This window comes from Gracilinanus agilis, chromosome 2, assembly GCF_016433145.1.
Source record: "Gracilinanus agilis isolate LMUSP501 chromosome 2, AgileGrace, whole genome shotgun sequence".
Classification (NCBI taxonomy): Eukaryota; Metazoa; Chordata; class Mammalia; order Didelphimorphia; family Didelphidae; genus Gracilinanus; species Gracilinanus agilis.
In genome coordinates this window covers 500,821,576-500,838,726 of record NC_058131.1, presented here as the reverse complement: position 1 = coordinate 500,838,726, position 17,151 = coordinate 500,821,576, and the positions used below count along the sequence as shown (strand labels likewise).

Here is a 17,151-nt window from a genome sequence, read left to right as displayed (position 1 = left end):
AATAGGATTGCAAGTGTGTTTTTCTTTATCTGACATTAATTAACAAATAGAAAATGTATCTTAGATGAACATTTGAATCCTGGTAGAATGGAGTCAGCTTAGTAAACTTTAAAAAGGTCCATGTGAAATTGTAAGCATAACTTATTTTGAAAATATAACTAAATTTGAATGGCATGGACATTTTCTCTTACAAAATTTAAGTAATGAACATTTTTTTCTTACAGAAGTTAAGTAGAATTGAAGTAAGCATCATTATCAAAAAGTCTTTATAATTGTTTAGCTTAGTATAATACTTAAATAAACTGCTCCTTGTTTCTTAAAAATGTCTTATATAAGATAATGAGCTTATATTTTGCACCATTTTCTTCCATTAGTAACCTAAATACAAAAATAATCTGAATTCTGAACATAATTCAGAGTCTATAAAAATCGCTTGCCTAAAAGGTTGATTTTAATATCCACTACTTTTGTTTCTTGGCTTTTTATTTTGGTCTTTTTCTTTCAGTCCTATTTTTTAACCCTAAAATCCTTACCTTCCATTTAGAATCAATACTATGTATTGGTTCCAAGATAGAAAAACAGTATGGGCTAGGCAATGGGGGTTAGATGACTTGCCCAGGGTCATACAGCTAGGAAGTGTCTCAGGCCAAATTTGAACTCATGACTGCCTGGTCTCTAGGCCTGCCTCTTTATCTACTAAGACATTGAGCTGCCCCCAGTCTTTTTTTTTTTTTAAAGCCCAACTCCTGAATTTTTTATTTGACTCCTGAGTTGCCACTAACATGGTTCTTCTTCCTTGTGACTCACACCAATACAGTGTTTTATGTACTTCAATTATAATAGACTTAGTTTTGCTTTCCACAGTTGCCTTGACTACCCCATGCATCTTTGAGTTTTTGAAGTTAAAACTATAAATTAGTTTGTCATTTTTTTTAGTTCTTTCGTATCTTAACCTGTCATCTCTTCCTTCTTCCAAAGTATACAATCACACTCTTGCATGTTCTACTCTAACTAGGATGGGAAGATTCATAGTGCTTTAGGTTATATTAGATGGAGGGAAAGACAACTGAAGTGAGTTTTAAAAATAAAATTTGATTTGATTTTAGGTGGAAAAGAAGTGACAAATAAAGAAGAAATGAAAGGTGTTCAATGGGCTTCATGGACTTGTGTTTCGGGCCTTGAAGTTAATGGAATTTGGCCCAAGTATTCTGATATCAATGATATAAATTCTGTAGATGGAAATTTTATTGGCCAAGTTTTAGTTACTGCTGATGACTATGGAATTATAAAACTATTTCGATATCCTTGTTTAAGAAAAGGTATCTATTATCAAATATCCTGTCTGTTATTGTTGTACAATGTTAAATTCTTGCAAGAAATTCAACTTGAAGTAAATAAAAGGGTTTATAATCTTTTTCAAAAATGTTTTTGGATTACTTGGGGTTTTTTTGGGAAAAAGTAATAAAAGTAGAAATTTTAATAGACTAAAATTAACTAGAACATTAAAACTAGAATTGTTTTTATTTAAGAAAATTTTTTTTTTATTTTAAACCCTTAACTTCTGTGTATTGACTTATAGGTGGAAGAGTGGTAAGGGTAGGCAATGGGGGTCAAGTGACTTGCCCAGGGTCACACAGCTGGGAAGTGTCTGAGGCCAGATTTGAACCTAGGACCTCCCGTCTCTAGGCATGGCTCTCAATCCACTGAGCTACCCAGCTGCCCCTTTAAGAAAAATTTTATATGCTGAATTCTTTAGGAATTTTGCTTCCTGAAAATTTTATTAGGACATAAAATATAAAATGCATATATTCTTAGTTATGGGAAATCAGTCTTCTTTTTATAGTATTGTCCCATTAACTTAAAAAATGCATAATCCACGTGGGTCTATATTGATAAATTACTGTACTCTCATGAGTTGTACATTCATTTGATCATGTATTAATGTGACAAATATTTGTCATATGCTTTAATGTACGCAAAATGTGTATAAAAGGCAGGATGATATAGTGAAAAGATGGTTGGATTTGATCTAGAAACCCAACTTTGTCACTTGTGGATGGTATGAATATGATGGACTTGTCATTGCTTCAGTTTCCTAAACCATGAAATGTCAGAAATAATACTATACCTACTTTCTTGACATAGTTGTGACCTTCAAACTGAAATAATACATAGGAAGCTTTTGTTGATTATGAAGTGTTTTATAAATGTAACCATTTAAGAGAATGTTCTAAGTAATATTTTAATTTGTTAAATAGTTTTCATAAGCTCCTTATTAGATTTATTCAAATACCTTTTACATCCCTTTAAATTGGTTTTATTTTGTGTGTCCCTAAGGGAGAGATAAGGAATGTAATTAATGTACTTCAGGATTAGAATCCATTATTTCATAGTCTCATTTTATGTTCTGCAGGAGAAAAAATAGAGGAAATAATCATTTTATATTTTTCAATTTTAAAATATATGTCCATGTATATTGAATTTGCATGTGAATATGGAGATAGATCTTAAGAAAACTGAACCCAGACCTAATGGAAATTCATTTACTATCCTAAAATAAATTTATCAAATGTTTATTTACCTCACACTATGTAAAGGTTCCTCTCCTTGTGTTGAGATAACCCTGAGTTTTTGAAGATCATTCAGTGTCTGAGAGATCCTACCAAATTTGAAAGACTTTGAAGTTGAGCATACTTTTCAATTGTTTGTCTCTGAAGCTGGGTTTATTTCACTAGAATTAGTTGACCCATTGATCATAAGTGGATGAATTTTTCATTTACGGCTACTTGTAAAGATCATCTGCTAAAAAAAGTTGCAATTTGCGTCAATAAAGGAGTGATCACACTGATTAAATACCAGACTCTTGAAGTATTTAGCTAGATACAGATTAAAGTGCAAGGGATTAGAATATACAAGGATGAATAAAATATAGACCTGGTACTCTAAAATATAATAATCTAGTGGAATAGATTTTAAATGAACATAAATAGCTACTTAAAGAATAGAATATGTGTAAAAAATGTTATAAACCAAAATGATAATAAAAAAATCCAAGGAAAGAAAGATTAGCTCAGATTGAATAGATCAGGAAAGATTCCAAAAGCAAATTGGCATATGTGTGGGCATTGAAGGATGGGTAGGATTTCAATAGAAATAATTCACCAATGAAAACTAAAGAAATATTTACTAAACATTTGGGTTTTTCCTGAGAACTATGCTAAATATTGGGGGAGATAAATTTCAGTGAAATATTTTCTTAGACTTGCTAGAGCTTATTGTCTATTGGCTGGAATACACAAGTTCATTAGAGAGGTGAAAAAGTACTTTGTGAAGGTCATTTCTAACAGAATACATGGAAGAGTTTATGGAAAAGGTGACATTTGAATTATGTTTCAAAAGATAGATAGAAATATGGCAGCTACAGAATAGGGGAGGACTTTTCCTGGTATAGCATTTAATGTGATCAAAAGAGATGGAGACAAACAAATATGTTTTCAGGACATAAAACATAGACTGGTCTGGCAAAAGAAGAAGTACATAAAACACATGAAGAGGAGTATGAAATAAACCTGGAAATGTAAGGTGGCATCAGATGATAGAGGTGCTTGAATGTTAAATAGAAAAATTTGAGCTTTGTGGCTAGATGATTATAGGCAGTCTCTGAAGACCTTTAAGCAGAGAGGTGACATGATTAGAATATTGCATCAGGAAAAGAAATATGAGAGTAGTATGAAAGATGAGTTGGGAGAAGATGAGAGGCAGAATTCCCTGTTAGGGCCTGCTGCAATAGTTTATATGGGTGGTAATAAAGGCTTGTACTAGGGTAGTGTAAGTGGAAATAGAATACTAGAGTTTTTATGGAAAGAATTTGATGACTGATTAGGTATAAAAGGTGTGTTAAGAGTCAATTAAAAAAGTTAGTTTTGACTGGGTGAATAGAAAATAGTAAAGTGAAAAAGGAGGTATAATATTCAGAGGAAAGATAATGGAACAAGATGAAGCCTTGCATAGGAGTGTTATGTTCATAAATGATAAAGGCTGATATGATGAGGAAAAGTAATAATTTAATTAAGGCCATTGTTGGTTAAAAAAAAAAAAATATATATATATATATATATAAGACCACATCCCTGATAAAAGCTATTTCAAACCACCTGCTATTTTTCTTCCCTCCACCTGGCTGCTTTCTAGGAAAGAGAGAGTGCCCAATGATCCCCAGGAGTTTTTATATCATTCTCTTATGTCATCACACTTCCTCTCTGCCTCCATTTTACAAGAGGAATCATGGGAAATGTAGTTTCCAAAGTCCCTAAAACATCCACAGGAAGTTTGGCATATATCTACGTATCTTAAGGCTCAAATGAGGCCCAAATGCCTCTAAATGGAACCCCAGAACTTATTTAAATAACACAGGAGAGAAAACAAGCTTTGAAGAGCATGTGATATAAGGAAGAGCATATTAGATTTGGAGTCAGGAAGGCCTTATTTTAAATTCTGCTTTATATACCTACTCAGCAACCTAGAAATAATTTAACCTTTCTGTGATTTGCCTCAATTTTCTCATCCAGTAAAATGGAGATAATAATGAGAATTACCAACTTTATAGTGTTATGGTAAGGCTCATAAGAAAGAATAGACCTAAACTTTTTCATGCCTTAAAACAATGTATAATAAAATTTTTGTTATAAGCAAATGCTCTTGGAAAGAGAAAGGCTGTGTGTATCCAATTTATTCCATTTTAATAAAAATTTATTTTGGGGGGCTAACATATTTGCTTTTAGACATTTATATTAACAGACATAAAATTTCTCAGTTATAAGTATTATAGTTAAATATAGCTAAAAGTATAGGTGGTTTACAGAGCAATGATGAAGAGAAAAAACCACTGCAAATTTAGCAAGTAGCTAAATTATTTTAAGACCTAAAGTTTATTTAATCTATACACAGCACTATTAAATAATAAATACCATTTATATTGACAGTTGTGATTTTAATTAGTCATGAATAATCTGAAATTCTATATTTGAGAAAACTTGGCATTTGAGGAAAAAGAGGTGGTTTTTTTCTTTTGTTAAATAAATCGCTTTCACTTGACTAGGAAAAAAGTGTAAAAATGAATAGGCATTTTACCTTGTTAATATGATATTATATATAATGTATATATAAATACATAAATTTAGATAAAGTTAGATAAAAAAGGGAAAGAAATTCTATACTTGAGAGCTATAACCTTAACTTAATTAAATTCGCTTTAGGAATACTATTCGGATTTTACAATATCAAATAATTGCCTAAGGGAATATGTGATGCACAGTAAAATTTCACCCAACTGGAAACCAAATAACCAAAACTTCATCCAAATTTTTTTACTATGCCAAATTTTTATGAGAAATTACAGACAACAAAAATGATGAAATTACAGACTTAGTTTAAAAGGCAGATAAATTTTCCAGCATTTATCCAGAAACTTTGTAAATTCAGCTTACTATCCCATTTTTGTTGTTCAGATGTGTCCAACTATTTATGACCCCATTTGGGGTTTTCTTGGCAAAAATATTGGAGTGGTTTGTCACTTCCTTCTCCAGCTTATTTTATAGATGAGGAAACTGATGCAAACAGGGTTAAGTGACTTGCTGAGGTTCACACAGCCAAGAAATGTCTGAGGCTAGATTTTAATTCAGGAAGATGAATTTTCCTGATTCCAGGCCTGGTACTCTATCCACTGTACCCCTTAGCTGCCTACTTAATATATACCATGCTCTCTGTGTTTTTTATATCATATATTGTAATTGATCAGAATGTGAATACTAAGGCAAGGTTATGAATTGACAGAAAAAAAAATAACATGTTTGTTACATTATGAAAAATAATGTATTCTAGAAAAATTTTCAATGATAGTTGATAAAAAACAATTTCTGTTTGATTTTTACTCCTCAAATTTTAAATTGTAAGAATAATCTCTCTGTTCCCCTATCCCTTTTTTGGGTTAATTGGAATTTAGTTAAACATTTTGGGAAGAAATTTGTCCTATATTAACCCCATAATATGAAATGCATCTAAAAAATCAGAAGAAAGGTTAATGATGACAATGTAGTCATATAATTTTTTATAGTTTTTAAAGGATTTTATAATATACAGTACTTCATTTGATCTTCATAACACCTCCTGTAAGGTAGATATAGTATTATTTTTTTATGAATTAGAAAATTGTTCATAATTAGTCTCCCTAAATAGATCATCATCAGCTACTTACATATATTTATTATCTATTATTTGAAATACACATATGAAGAATAGCTCGATATAGCAAGAAGAGCACCCTACTTACAGAGTTGGAAGAATCTGATTTTACCTCAATTACACACTATCTTTGTTAAATGGGACAAGTCATTTCCCCTTAGTTTCCGTAGAGCAGCAATAGCTCTCAAGCTTTTTGACATCAGAACCTCTTCATATTTCTAAATATTATTAAGGACTTTCAAAGAGCTTGGATTTATGTGGGTTTTCCCCAGCAATATTTACCATATTAGAAATGAAAGCATCTTAGTATGATGAAAATAGGTTTGACTTCATGTACCACCTAAAAGGATCTTGGGAACCACCAAGGGTCCCTGGAATCTAAGAGCATTTGCTTAAGAACTGAGACCACGTGTTACATATTTTATATCCCCTTAGATTATAGAATGAATGAATGAGAAATATTTAAGTGATTACTATATGCTAACGACTATACATACCAATACAGAAACAAGCAGTGCTTGCCCTCAAGGAACTTACATTCAAATAGATAAATAGAACACATAAGGAAGCTAGAGTTGGAGTTGATGGGATGTGGGGGAGCACTCATATCTGGCTTGGAGATGGCAAGAAAGTTGTCATGGAGGTCTGGTTCTGAGCAGATGCTGTGGATAAAAACTCTGTTGGGAGGTAAAAAAAAAAAAAAAAAAAAAAAAAAAAAGAGTGCAGGTGACATACCTTAGAGATGACCTGAAAGTTGTATAGCCTGGTTTTGTGCAAGGTAAGGTAAATATCCATCATAGCCAAGAGTACCAGAGGCAGAAATAACAGTGCTAGTATAGCTAAGAGAAAGACCAGAATGCAGGCAGATAGTTTGGTGTTGGAGTACTATGCTCAATACATAGTAGGTACTCAATAAATATTTGTTGATGAATCAATAATTCTGATTTCAAAATGTCTTTCAGCAGTTCTTTAAAAAGTTATAATTCAAGGGGGCAGTTGGTTAGCTCAGTGGATTGAGAGCCAGACCTAGAGAACCTAGGTCCTAGATTCAAATCTGGCCTCAGACACTTCCCAGCTGTGTGACCCTGGGCAAGTCACTTAACCCCCATTGTCTAGACCTTATCACTCTACTGCTTTGGAGCCAATACACAGTATTGACTCCAAGACGGAAGGTAAGGGTTTAAAAAAAAATTATAATCCAAGGATTATAATCCAAGCCAGTCTTCCCAGCCATACTTAAAATTAGCAGTGTAGAGATTTAAACCTTTTTGACTTAACTAATATCTTGTTTAATCAATTGATTCACAAGTTGTACATAAGCAATATTAATGGGAGAAATGAAAGATGGTTAGTTTTATGGGGATATAATGTCTGATTTTAAATTGGTTTTCATGTAATTATATAGGAAATACTGTGACTAAGTATATGTTTTTATTTTAGGAGCCAAGTTTAAAAAATATATTGGTCATTCAGCTCATATAACCAATGTTAGATGGTCACATGATTATCAGTGGGTTATTTCTATTGGTGGAGCAGATCACTCTGTCTTTCAGTGGAAATTTATTCCTGAGAGGAAACTAAAGGATTCCCTTCATATAGCACCACAAGGTTAGTAATTTATTTTTTAATTTCATATAAGTATATATATATATATATATCACAAACACATATACACATATTTAACTTTAAAATAAAACTTTAAAATGGTATCAGTATAATGACTCCAAAATAAAAGGTTTTTAATATTTGAAGTAATTTAATACCATAACTTAAGCAATATTAACTATTAATATTTGTATGTGTTATTAGAAACATGAAGTTAGAAACATTACAGAGCATGAGAGATAAGGTTAATTTCATGACATTTTATCTACTGGACCCTGAGGATGTAATTTTTGTACTAGTGTTCAAAAATATAAGGTATTCTGGAGAAAAGATTAATATCTAAATATCCCATGTCTTTGTTTCACAAATTCAAATTACTCTTTAAAATCATTCCTATTCCTTGTTTTTTTTAGCTATTTCTCCCATTCATTATAGGTTAAATCCTCTCAAATTTTAATGTTTAATTTTGGCATATCAGACAATGAAGATATTTAAAAGCTATTGAATTTGCGGACAGTTAGGTGGCACAGTGAATAGAGTGCTAGGCCTGTAGTTGGGAGGACCTAGATTCAAATATGACTTTAAACATTGCATAGGTATCTAAGTCTAGACAAGTCACGTAACTCCATTTGCTTAGCCTTGCAGTCATTATTATAACAGAAAGTGAGAGTTGTTTTTTTAAGAGCTATTAGAGATTTACCTATATTATAGTTTACTGGCATCTTATATATGTATTTGAATAGGTGATTTCATTTGAATCCATTATACTTTGTCTCTTTATGTTGCCTCATACTAATTAGCTATTATTAATTATTTTATGTTATCTTTTTAAAATTGACCTTCTTTAAATATATAAATGCCTTTTAAAAATTACAGAAAGTCTGGTTGACTCTAATAGTGATGAATCAGATTCAGATCAGTCTGATGTTCCAGAATTGGACTCTGAAATTGAACAAGAGACTCAGATCACATATCATCGACAGGTAATTCTCCCTCTTAATGTACATTTTCACTTGTAAAATTTAATTCCCAGTTGCCTTTATTAGCTTGTTTCATATTATTCCTTCTGTTTTTCTTGTCTTTGTTATCATTTCATTATTAGATAAATTCTTTTGTGTTATTAATAATGTAATACAATAATTTATCATGATATGTTATATATTACTATTGGGATATTATACCAGAATTTCCCATAAAATTATATTATAATGCCTCATTATAAAAAGGTAGGTTTTTGAAGGGTATGCAAGAATAACAAAAATTCTGTTTAAGTTCTAAACATCCAAAGAAAGTTTGATCTGATTTGATAAACATTTATTAAGTGCCTAAGACATCCTAAGTACTTAGGGTTATAGTTAATAAAAAGAAAGATCTCAGTGACCTTAACAGTCAATACACAAAAGGAATAAAGAAAGCAAGGATATGGAGGAAATGGGATCAGAAGACTAGGAGTTTTCTTTTTTTGTGGAACTGAAACTTGTAGCATTTGCAAAGTGGAGTCATCTGACAGTTCAGTTTATGCCCTCTAAACAGGAAGGCATTGGAAAGTTTGGTATTCCACCCTTCAGCCCTTCAAACAGAAGTGAAAGGAGGCTGAGAGAGGTAGAATCAGTCAAGACTTGAGTTAGCAGCCTCATGATGAGTTTAGAGGCAATGACCCTCTCCTTGGCAGGGCATCTTGTTCTTCAGAGCTAAAACCAGGCAGATTTCATATATGAACCTGGCAACAAGTTGTATTGGTTAATCATGGGCTGGCTTAACTAACTATAGAGAGGCTCATCAATAGTAGTTATGTGATAAAATCTTTGACTACCATAATTCATGAAATAAAGTAAAGCACAAAACAATCTGTGTATACATGTTCTACTTCTGCAATAATGGTTGACAAATTGGCAAAAAAAGGGACAAAAAGTAGAAGAAAGCATAGTATTACAAAACCATCCCCAAATGTTAATTTGACCTTTCATTCTCTAAATGTGAGATCTTTGTCCAAGAACCAATGAGTTTTTTTCCTAAAAACATAATTTTGGAATTGAATCATACTGCTACTAGCCTTCTTGCTGTAAATGAAACCAGAAGGTAAAAAGAAGGCAGCATTTTAGACATTACATTATTGTCAGTATAACCTAGCTGACACTTAAAAGATGTAGTAGGGAAAGTTTTCACTCTGTATTTATAAAAAGGATAGCCAGGGGGCAGCTGGGTAGCTCAGTGGAGTGAGAGTCAGGCCTAGAGATAGGAGGTCCTAGGTTCAAACCCGGCCTCAGCCACTTCCCAGCTGTGTGACCCTGGGCAAGTCACTTGACCCCCATTGCCCACCCTTACCAGTCTGCCACCTATGAGACAATACACCAAAGTACAAGGGTTAAAAAAAAAAAAAAAAAGGATAGCCAGATATCAACTGTTACAAAATTAACATTGAAAATTTTGAACAAGCATTCAAGCTAATTTCTTAAAAAGATGTCCTCCACAGACAGATATTTTGAATAGCCTTGATTTGAAAATTTTGAAAAGAGTTGCCTTAGAAACAGACTGACAGATGAGCATTTCCTTTCCTTTGGCCCCTGTGTGTTTGGAATTCAGGGAGGTGCCATTTAAAAGTATCTTACAAACTTCCTGTGGACATGTGGGGACTTTGAGACTACATTCCCCGTGATCCAATGAGTTTCCGATTAAACAGGAGACAACGGGAACCAATGTATAGCACAGCTTAAATTCAGAGGGTGGATGGGAGACACCCTCTTTGCTACCCGAGCGGGCTCCTGGGGACCTGAGAGGAGTAGGAAGGGTATGTAAGAAAATGGTGGAGGCAGGAATTTGAATTTTTTACAGGTGTGTGGTTGATTTATTCTATCAACATGGCTTTAATAAAAATACTAATTTCCCTCATTATATCAGCCTTCATCATTTTTAAAAATAACAGTTTGGCAATAACACCCCCTCTTTAAAAAGTTTGCCCCTCACTGCCCTAAGATGTCTTCTGACTCTCTAGACCAACGGTCGGCAACCTTTTTGGCTGTGAGAGCTATAAATGCCTGCAGAAGGAGGAGGATGGAGGCAGAAGGCGCTGGAATATGGAGCAGGGGCTGAAGGGCCCCCTGGGGCACATCCTGAGGATCTGCCCGGACTGGCCGGTCCGGAGGTGGATCCATACTTTGCTGACCCCTGCTCTAGACCTATGATTTTGGTGGTACAATAGATAGTGCACTAAATTTGAAATGAGGAAGAACCTAATTTCAGTCACTGTGTGACTCTGAGCAAATCACTTCCCTCTTTCAGCCTCATTTTCCTAATCTGTAAAATGAATAAAAAAGACATCTTGAGTCATTTTTTTAGAAAATGGTTAGAGGAATTTCTTTCTAATTTGGGGAGGGACTTATCTTTTCTTTGATTGCCAGCATTTTTGCTTTAATATCCATTAGAGAACTACCTTTGAGAATTTGTTCTGCTCTTGTAATGTTTAAAATGCTTTTAGTTTTCAAAGAAGTAGCTCTATCCTTTCCTTCATTTAAATGTGTATGGAGGGGGCAGTTGGGTGACTCAGTGGATTGAGAGTCAGGCCCAGAGAAAGGAGGTCCTGGATTCAAATCTAGCCTTGGACACGTCCTAGCTGTGTGACCCTGGAAAAGTCACTTAACCCCCATTGCCTAGCCCTTACCTCTCTTTTACCTTGGAGCCAATACACAGTATTGATTCTAAGATGGAAGGTAAGGGTTTTTAAAAAACAAACAAATAAGGGGCAGCTGGGTAGCTCAGTGGAGTGAGAGTCAGGCCTAGAGACAGGAGGTCCTAGGTTCAAACCCGGCCTCAGCCACTTTCCAGCTGTGTGACCCTGGGCAAGTCACTTGACCCCCATTGCCCACCCTTACCACTCTTCCACCTATGAGACAATACACCGAAGTACAAAGGTTAAAAAACAAAAAAACAAAAAACAAAAAAAACCCAAATAAATAAATAAATATGTATGGAAAGCTTTGATAGGGAATAGTAGTAGTGGTAGTCAGACAAATGGAAGTGGTGGGGAAACAAAAAATGTGAAATAAATGCAATATTTTAATAAATGTAAATGATAAAATGAATCACAATTTCACCTTAAGAGGAGTGTCAGGGAATTGGTGGAATTATTTTCTTTGTTCATTGAAATAGAGCAAGGAACATCAGCAAAAAGATCTTCCTGAAGAAATTCAATCATATAGTCAACATATAGGAAGCAGCATGGTATAGTAACCACTGGCTTTGGAAACAGGACATGAGCTAGAATTCTATCTCTAATCCTTGAGTGACCTCAGGCAAATCACTTAAGCTTCGTGGACCTTCTTTATTCATCTACAGAATGACAGATTTGGACTACATGGTCCCTAAGGCAGTGATGGGCAAACTAGGGCCTGCGGGCCACATGCAGCCCCCTGAAATGTTCATCCTGCTGCGTGACATTATTCCTAATCTGACGAATACAATGACTAGGATACAAGACAAAGAAATTTCAAAAGAGTTGCCTTAGAAACAGACTGACAGATGAGCATTTCTTTTCCTTTGGCCCCCTCTTTTAAAAGTTTACCCATCACTGTCCTAAGGTGTCTTCTGACTCTAGACCTATGATTTTGGTGGTGCAATAGACAGAGTGCACTGGATTTGAAATGAGGAAGAACCTAATTTCAGTCACTGTGTGACTATGAGCAAATCACTTCCCTCTTTCAGCCTCATTTTCCTATTGTGTAAAATGAATATAATAGTAGCATAAAATCTCAAAGGGTTTTTGTGAAGATTGAATGAGATATATGGTCTTTACAGATTTTAGAAAGCTATGTAAATGCTAGCTGTCATTATCATTATCATCATGACCTGTTGCAGAAAATGTGAAAATAAAGAAATTATATACAGATCTAGATTAGACTCTCCAAATTAAATCAGCATTCACTCTGATACTCCATGACTTCAATGTAGAGATAGTCACAGTAGAGGACAGTGAAAAATATTGGAAAGTTGAGTTAAAGACACTCACATAAATCTCGAGACCATTGTACCATGAATTATATGCTGCAGGCACTAAATGTAGTGCACACTGAATATTTTCACAAACAGTGAAATTAGCTATATCTTAATAGTTAGAAACTTCTTGTTAGTGATTGGAGTGTGAGGATTGGCCTGTTTCTAATTCCTTTCTTTTTTTTTTGTTTCCTTTACTTTTTAAAGTATGTTTTGTTTTTATTAACTGATGAAGCATAAACTACAAAGAAAGGACAGATAATTTTAGTGCATTAAAAATGCTAGTTCCTGCCTTCTCCCTGTCTCTAATACCTCTAGTCCATTGGAAGAATAACCAGGAGAAACTATTTAGTAAATGCATACTGAATTTCAGGAGCTGATAATCATTGGGAAATAAAGAAAAAAGAGTGTACAGTTTTAGAAGCATTCTAATAGACATTTGGACTCCTTTTCTCATTCATGATTATTTTCTCTTGTGGAAGGGGCCTTTCAAGGTTCCATCATGGTTACTTTATTAGTCTCAGGCTTGGCACATAGTAGGTCCTGGAGAAGTGCTTGCTAATCAGTCAGTTCATTAGCTTTCATTAAGGTTACGTCAGCAATCCATTTAAGAGCAAATTCTGAGTTACCATGGTTTCTGAACTTTTCCAGTTGTGGTGAAGGTGAAGGCCAGGGTGGCCCAGAGCTGTTTTCACTTGTGTTGGGTGTGAAAAGTTCTTTTTCTTCCTGATTAATGCAGATATGTAATTTACACTCTTACAGAGTAGATTCACTTTTAGAGGCTTAGTGAATTGACTTGTGTCACACAGCCAGCCATTGGCAGAGAAAGGGTTTGAATCCATATCTTCCTTATTTGGGGCCATCTCTCCACCAACAGTTTTTAGTTTTCCCCTCTTGTTTTGGAGTGTCTTAAAAAGTTCAGTGAATATGCTCACTTTTTTTTCAGGACAAATACACAGTTCTTTGGTTGAAGAAAATTGTAGGAATATGAAGAATCAGAGAGCCCTATCTATGTCTCTCCCATGACCTTTTCTCTTCTTTTCTTAGGATATAATGGCAATTGACAGCTGGGTGAGCAAATTACTATTGCTGTGCTCTTGAGTGCCCTTGAAAATGTAACTTGAACAATTTCTTCTGCTTTTTTGAGGTCTCTGCAGTCTGTATCCTCATTCAGAGAGAAATTGCAGGACATGAGACACCTCTTAGTATTTGTTATAAATCCATCTTCATTCTTGTTATGACGTATTCATCCTATTCTTTCTTATTTGGATTAATTATTTTAAATTTTGTTGAAGTAAACTTTAATCCTTTTTATCTTTCTCTTGATTTTTGTGGTTGGATATCGAACTTTCCATTTAGTTGTAGTCTTTTCTGTGCAAATACTTGGAAATCTTCTATCTTGTTGAATGCCCAAACTTTCCCCTGGAAGTATGTAGTTGGTTTTGATGGGTAGGTGATCCTTGGTTGTACACCCAGTTCTCTTGCCTTTCTGAATATCATATTCCAAGCTTTGCAGTCTTGTAGTGTGGAGGCTGCCAGATCCTGTGTGATCCTGATTGGTGTTCCTTGATATCTGAATTGTCTCTTTCTGGCTTCTTGTAAGATTTTTTTCTTTTACTTGGAAGCTCTTAAATTTGGCTATTATATTCCTGGGGGTTGTCTTTTCAGGGTCTAGTGTAGAGGGTGATCTATGGATCCTTTCAATGTCTATATTGCCCTCTTGTTGTAGAACTTCAGGGCAATTTTGCTGAATAATTTCTTTTAGTATGGAGTCCAAATTTCTATTAATTTCTGCTTTTTCAGGAAGACCAATGATTCTCAAATTGTCTCTTCTAGCCCTGTTTTCTTGGTCTGTCACTTTCTCATTGAGATATTTCATGTTTCCTTCTATTTTATCAGTCTTTTGACTTTGTTTTATTTGTTCTTGCTGTCTTGAGAGATCATTAGCTTCTAATTGCTCAATTCTAACCTTTAGGGACTGGTTTTCGGTTATAATCTTTTGGTTTTCCTTTTCTATCTGGTCATTTCTGGTCTTCAATTGACTTGCTTCACTTTCCATTTGGGAAATTCTGCCTTTTAAACTGTTATTTTCTTGCGAGATCTCTTCCATCTTTCTCATCATCTCAGATTTGAACTCTTCAATAGCTTGTGACCAATTTTCACTATTTTGGGAAGGTTTGGATGTGATTACTTGTTTGATCTCCTCTGCTGTTTGCTCTACTGTCTGGACTTTCTCTGTGTAAAAGTTGTCCAATGTTACAGATTTCTTCTTGATGATCTTTCTCTTTTGGGGTTCTTGAGAATGGCTTGCCATTGTTAGCCCTGCGCTCTCTCAGGTTTTTCCTCACACTCAGAGTCTCTGCACTCTCTAGGCTCTTGAAGTCTCAGATCTCGTTGTTCTCAGGGTCAAGCCTCCTGGTGGCTCCCTTGTTTGTTCCTCTGTCTGAGGCTCCCTTAATAGTTTCAGGGAGCTGTTTCCACAGTCGTGCACCCCTCTGCACTGGGTTCTCACTCAAGGTCCACTCCTGTGCTCAGGATCCAAGTCCGCTCCTGCGCTCAGGATCCGTGGACGCAAGAGCCTGTGCTTGTGCCTGCACTCAGGGTCTGTGTTCAAAGTCCGCACCCATTCTTTAGCCTCTTGGGGTCTTAAGTCTTGCTGCTCTCAGGAACAGGCCCTGGTGACCCAAGGTAGCTGCCAAGGACTTAATGGGTGCCCCTAGCTTGCTCTAGCTCTTGTGCACTGGCTTTGGCTCTGTAGGTGGTGTGGGGTGGGGGAGGGGGTTGCTCAGCTTGCGTTTTAGTGAGAGCTGTTTCACCCCCTTATAGCATGGAAATGCCCCAATCCCATATACCTCCAATGCTGTGCCCTGTTGTGGGGTCCTTTTGTTCCTCTGGATTTGTTTTTATGTCTTCTTGAGGAGTCCTGTATGTTTTGGTTTAGGAGAGGTCAAGTAGCTGCTTTTTACTCTGCCGCCATCTTAACCAGGAATAGAAGTAATGGTGTGTTTGACCACTAATTGACCTGCTTATGTACTGGGAAGTTCCTTCATACATAATAACTGGTTTTATCAGCTTAATTTAGGCAATGAATGCAAGGTTCTCCCAATCATAATCATTTTAGGAAACTACAACTATTCCAAGCATGCAATGTTAACAAATTGTCCTAATTACAGTGCCTTTGTGTCACAGTCTAGGCCACTTGGTGACTGCCTCAAAACCCCACTCCTAATTAAGTTATTTAAATCTGCCCAACAACATCAATCAGATAAAAGGGCAGAGACCCAGTATTCTGGGCTGTAAATTGGGGTATGTATCCCCATTGTACACCTGAGCTGATGCCTCCTATGCTTGCTTTTGGTATAGAAAGACTGAAGAGCCAGCCTTGCATACCTGTGAGTAAAAAACTGCCTACCTTGAGATTTTTTGAGGGCTTATGTTCCTTCTTGATACCTCACCTATAGTCTCCTCACAGGGAGCCATTTCTGAACCATCTGAGTGTGATGGCATACATCTGTAATCTCTGATCTAGGGGAGCTGAGGCTATTGGATTGCTTGAGAGCAAGAATTCTGAGCTGCAGCAGAATTCAATATAACGATCCCCTGGATGCAGGCTACATGAGGAAGTGACCACTGCCCGAGGTTGGGTAAACAGAATTGGTCCTATAAGTGATCACTGCACTTCAAGCCTAAGAGAGATAGGAATATCCAATCTCCCAAAAGCCAAAAAAGACCAAATTAAATGGTAAATTAGGAAAAAAGTTGAGAAGATATGGCATATGATTAAAACAGTTCAAATGATATGTGTTCAAACAGGCTACAGATTTTGAAAAACTAAAAATATTTTAAAGAGGATATATTAACATGAGTCATAATTTCATATAGAAATTTACTCAGAGTAATAGATCGTTCATAACAGAGGCCAAAAAGAGTCAGGGAACTGCTTCAGACAGTAAACTTTTCGTCTCATTGCTAAAACAGAGAAACATTGTAGCCACGGTAATATTATGAAAGACTAATGGAAAACTGTGAGCAGTACCACCTAAACAGCAAGAAACAATGGAAATAAAAATAAGTTTACAGAAAGTTCAGTGTAAACTAAAATTAACCTTCCAAGATTAAGCAGATGGGGGGCAGCTGGGTAGCTCAGTGGATTGAGAGCCAGGCCTAGAGATGGGAGGTCCTAGGTTCAAATCTGGCCTCAGACACTTCCCAGCTGTGTGACCCTGGGCAAGTCACTTGACCCCCATTGCCTACCCTTACCACTCTTCTGCCTTAGAGTCAATACACAGTATTGACTCTAAGACAGAAGGTAAGGGTTTA

The 17,151-nt window shown here is 35.4% G+C and overlaps 1 protein-coding gene across 3 annotated transcripts in view; it reads left to right on the top strand.

Moving 5' to 3' along the window:
• EML5 (EMAP like 5) overlaps positions 1–17,151 on the top strand; it is a 197,919-nt gene that overhangs the window by 52,670 nt on the left and 128,098 nt on the right. For all 3 annotated transcript variants that reach the window (XM_044664992.1, XM_044664993.1, XM_044664994.1), the window contains exons 10-12: positions 1,107–1,319; positions 7,681–7,848; positions 8,722–8,828. In XM_044664992.1, coding sequence (XP_044520927.1) covers positions 1,107–1,319; positions 7,681–7,848; positions 8,722–8,828 — 488 coding nt within the window. The remainder of the gene's footprint in view (positions 1–1,106; positions 1,320–7,680; positions 7,849–8,721; positions 8,829–17,151) is intronic.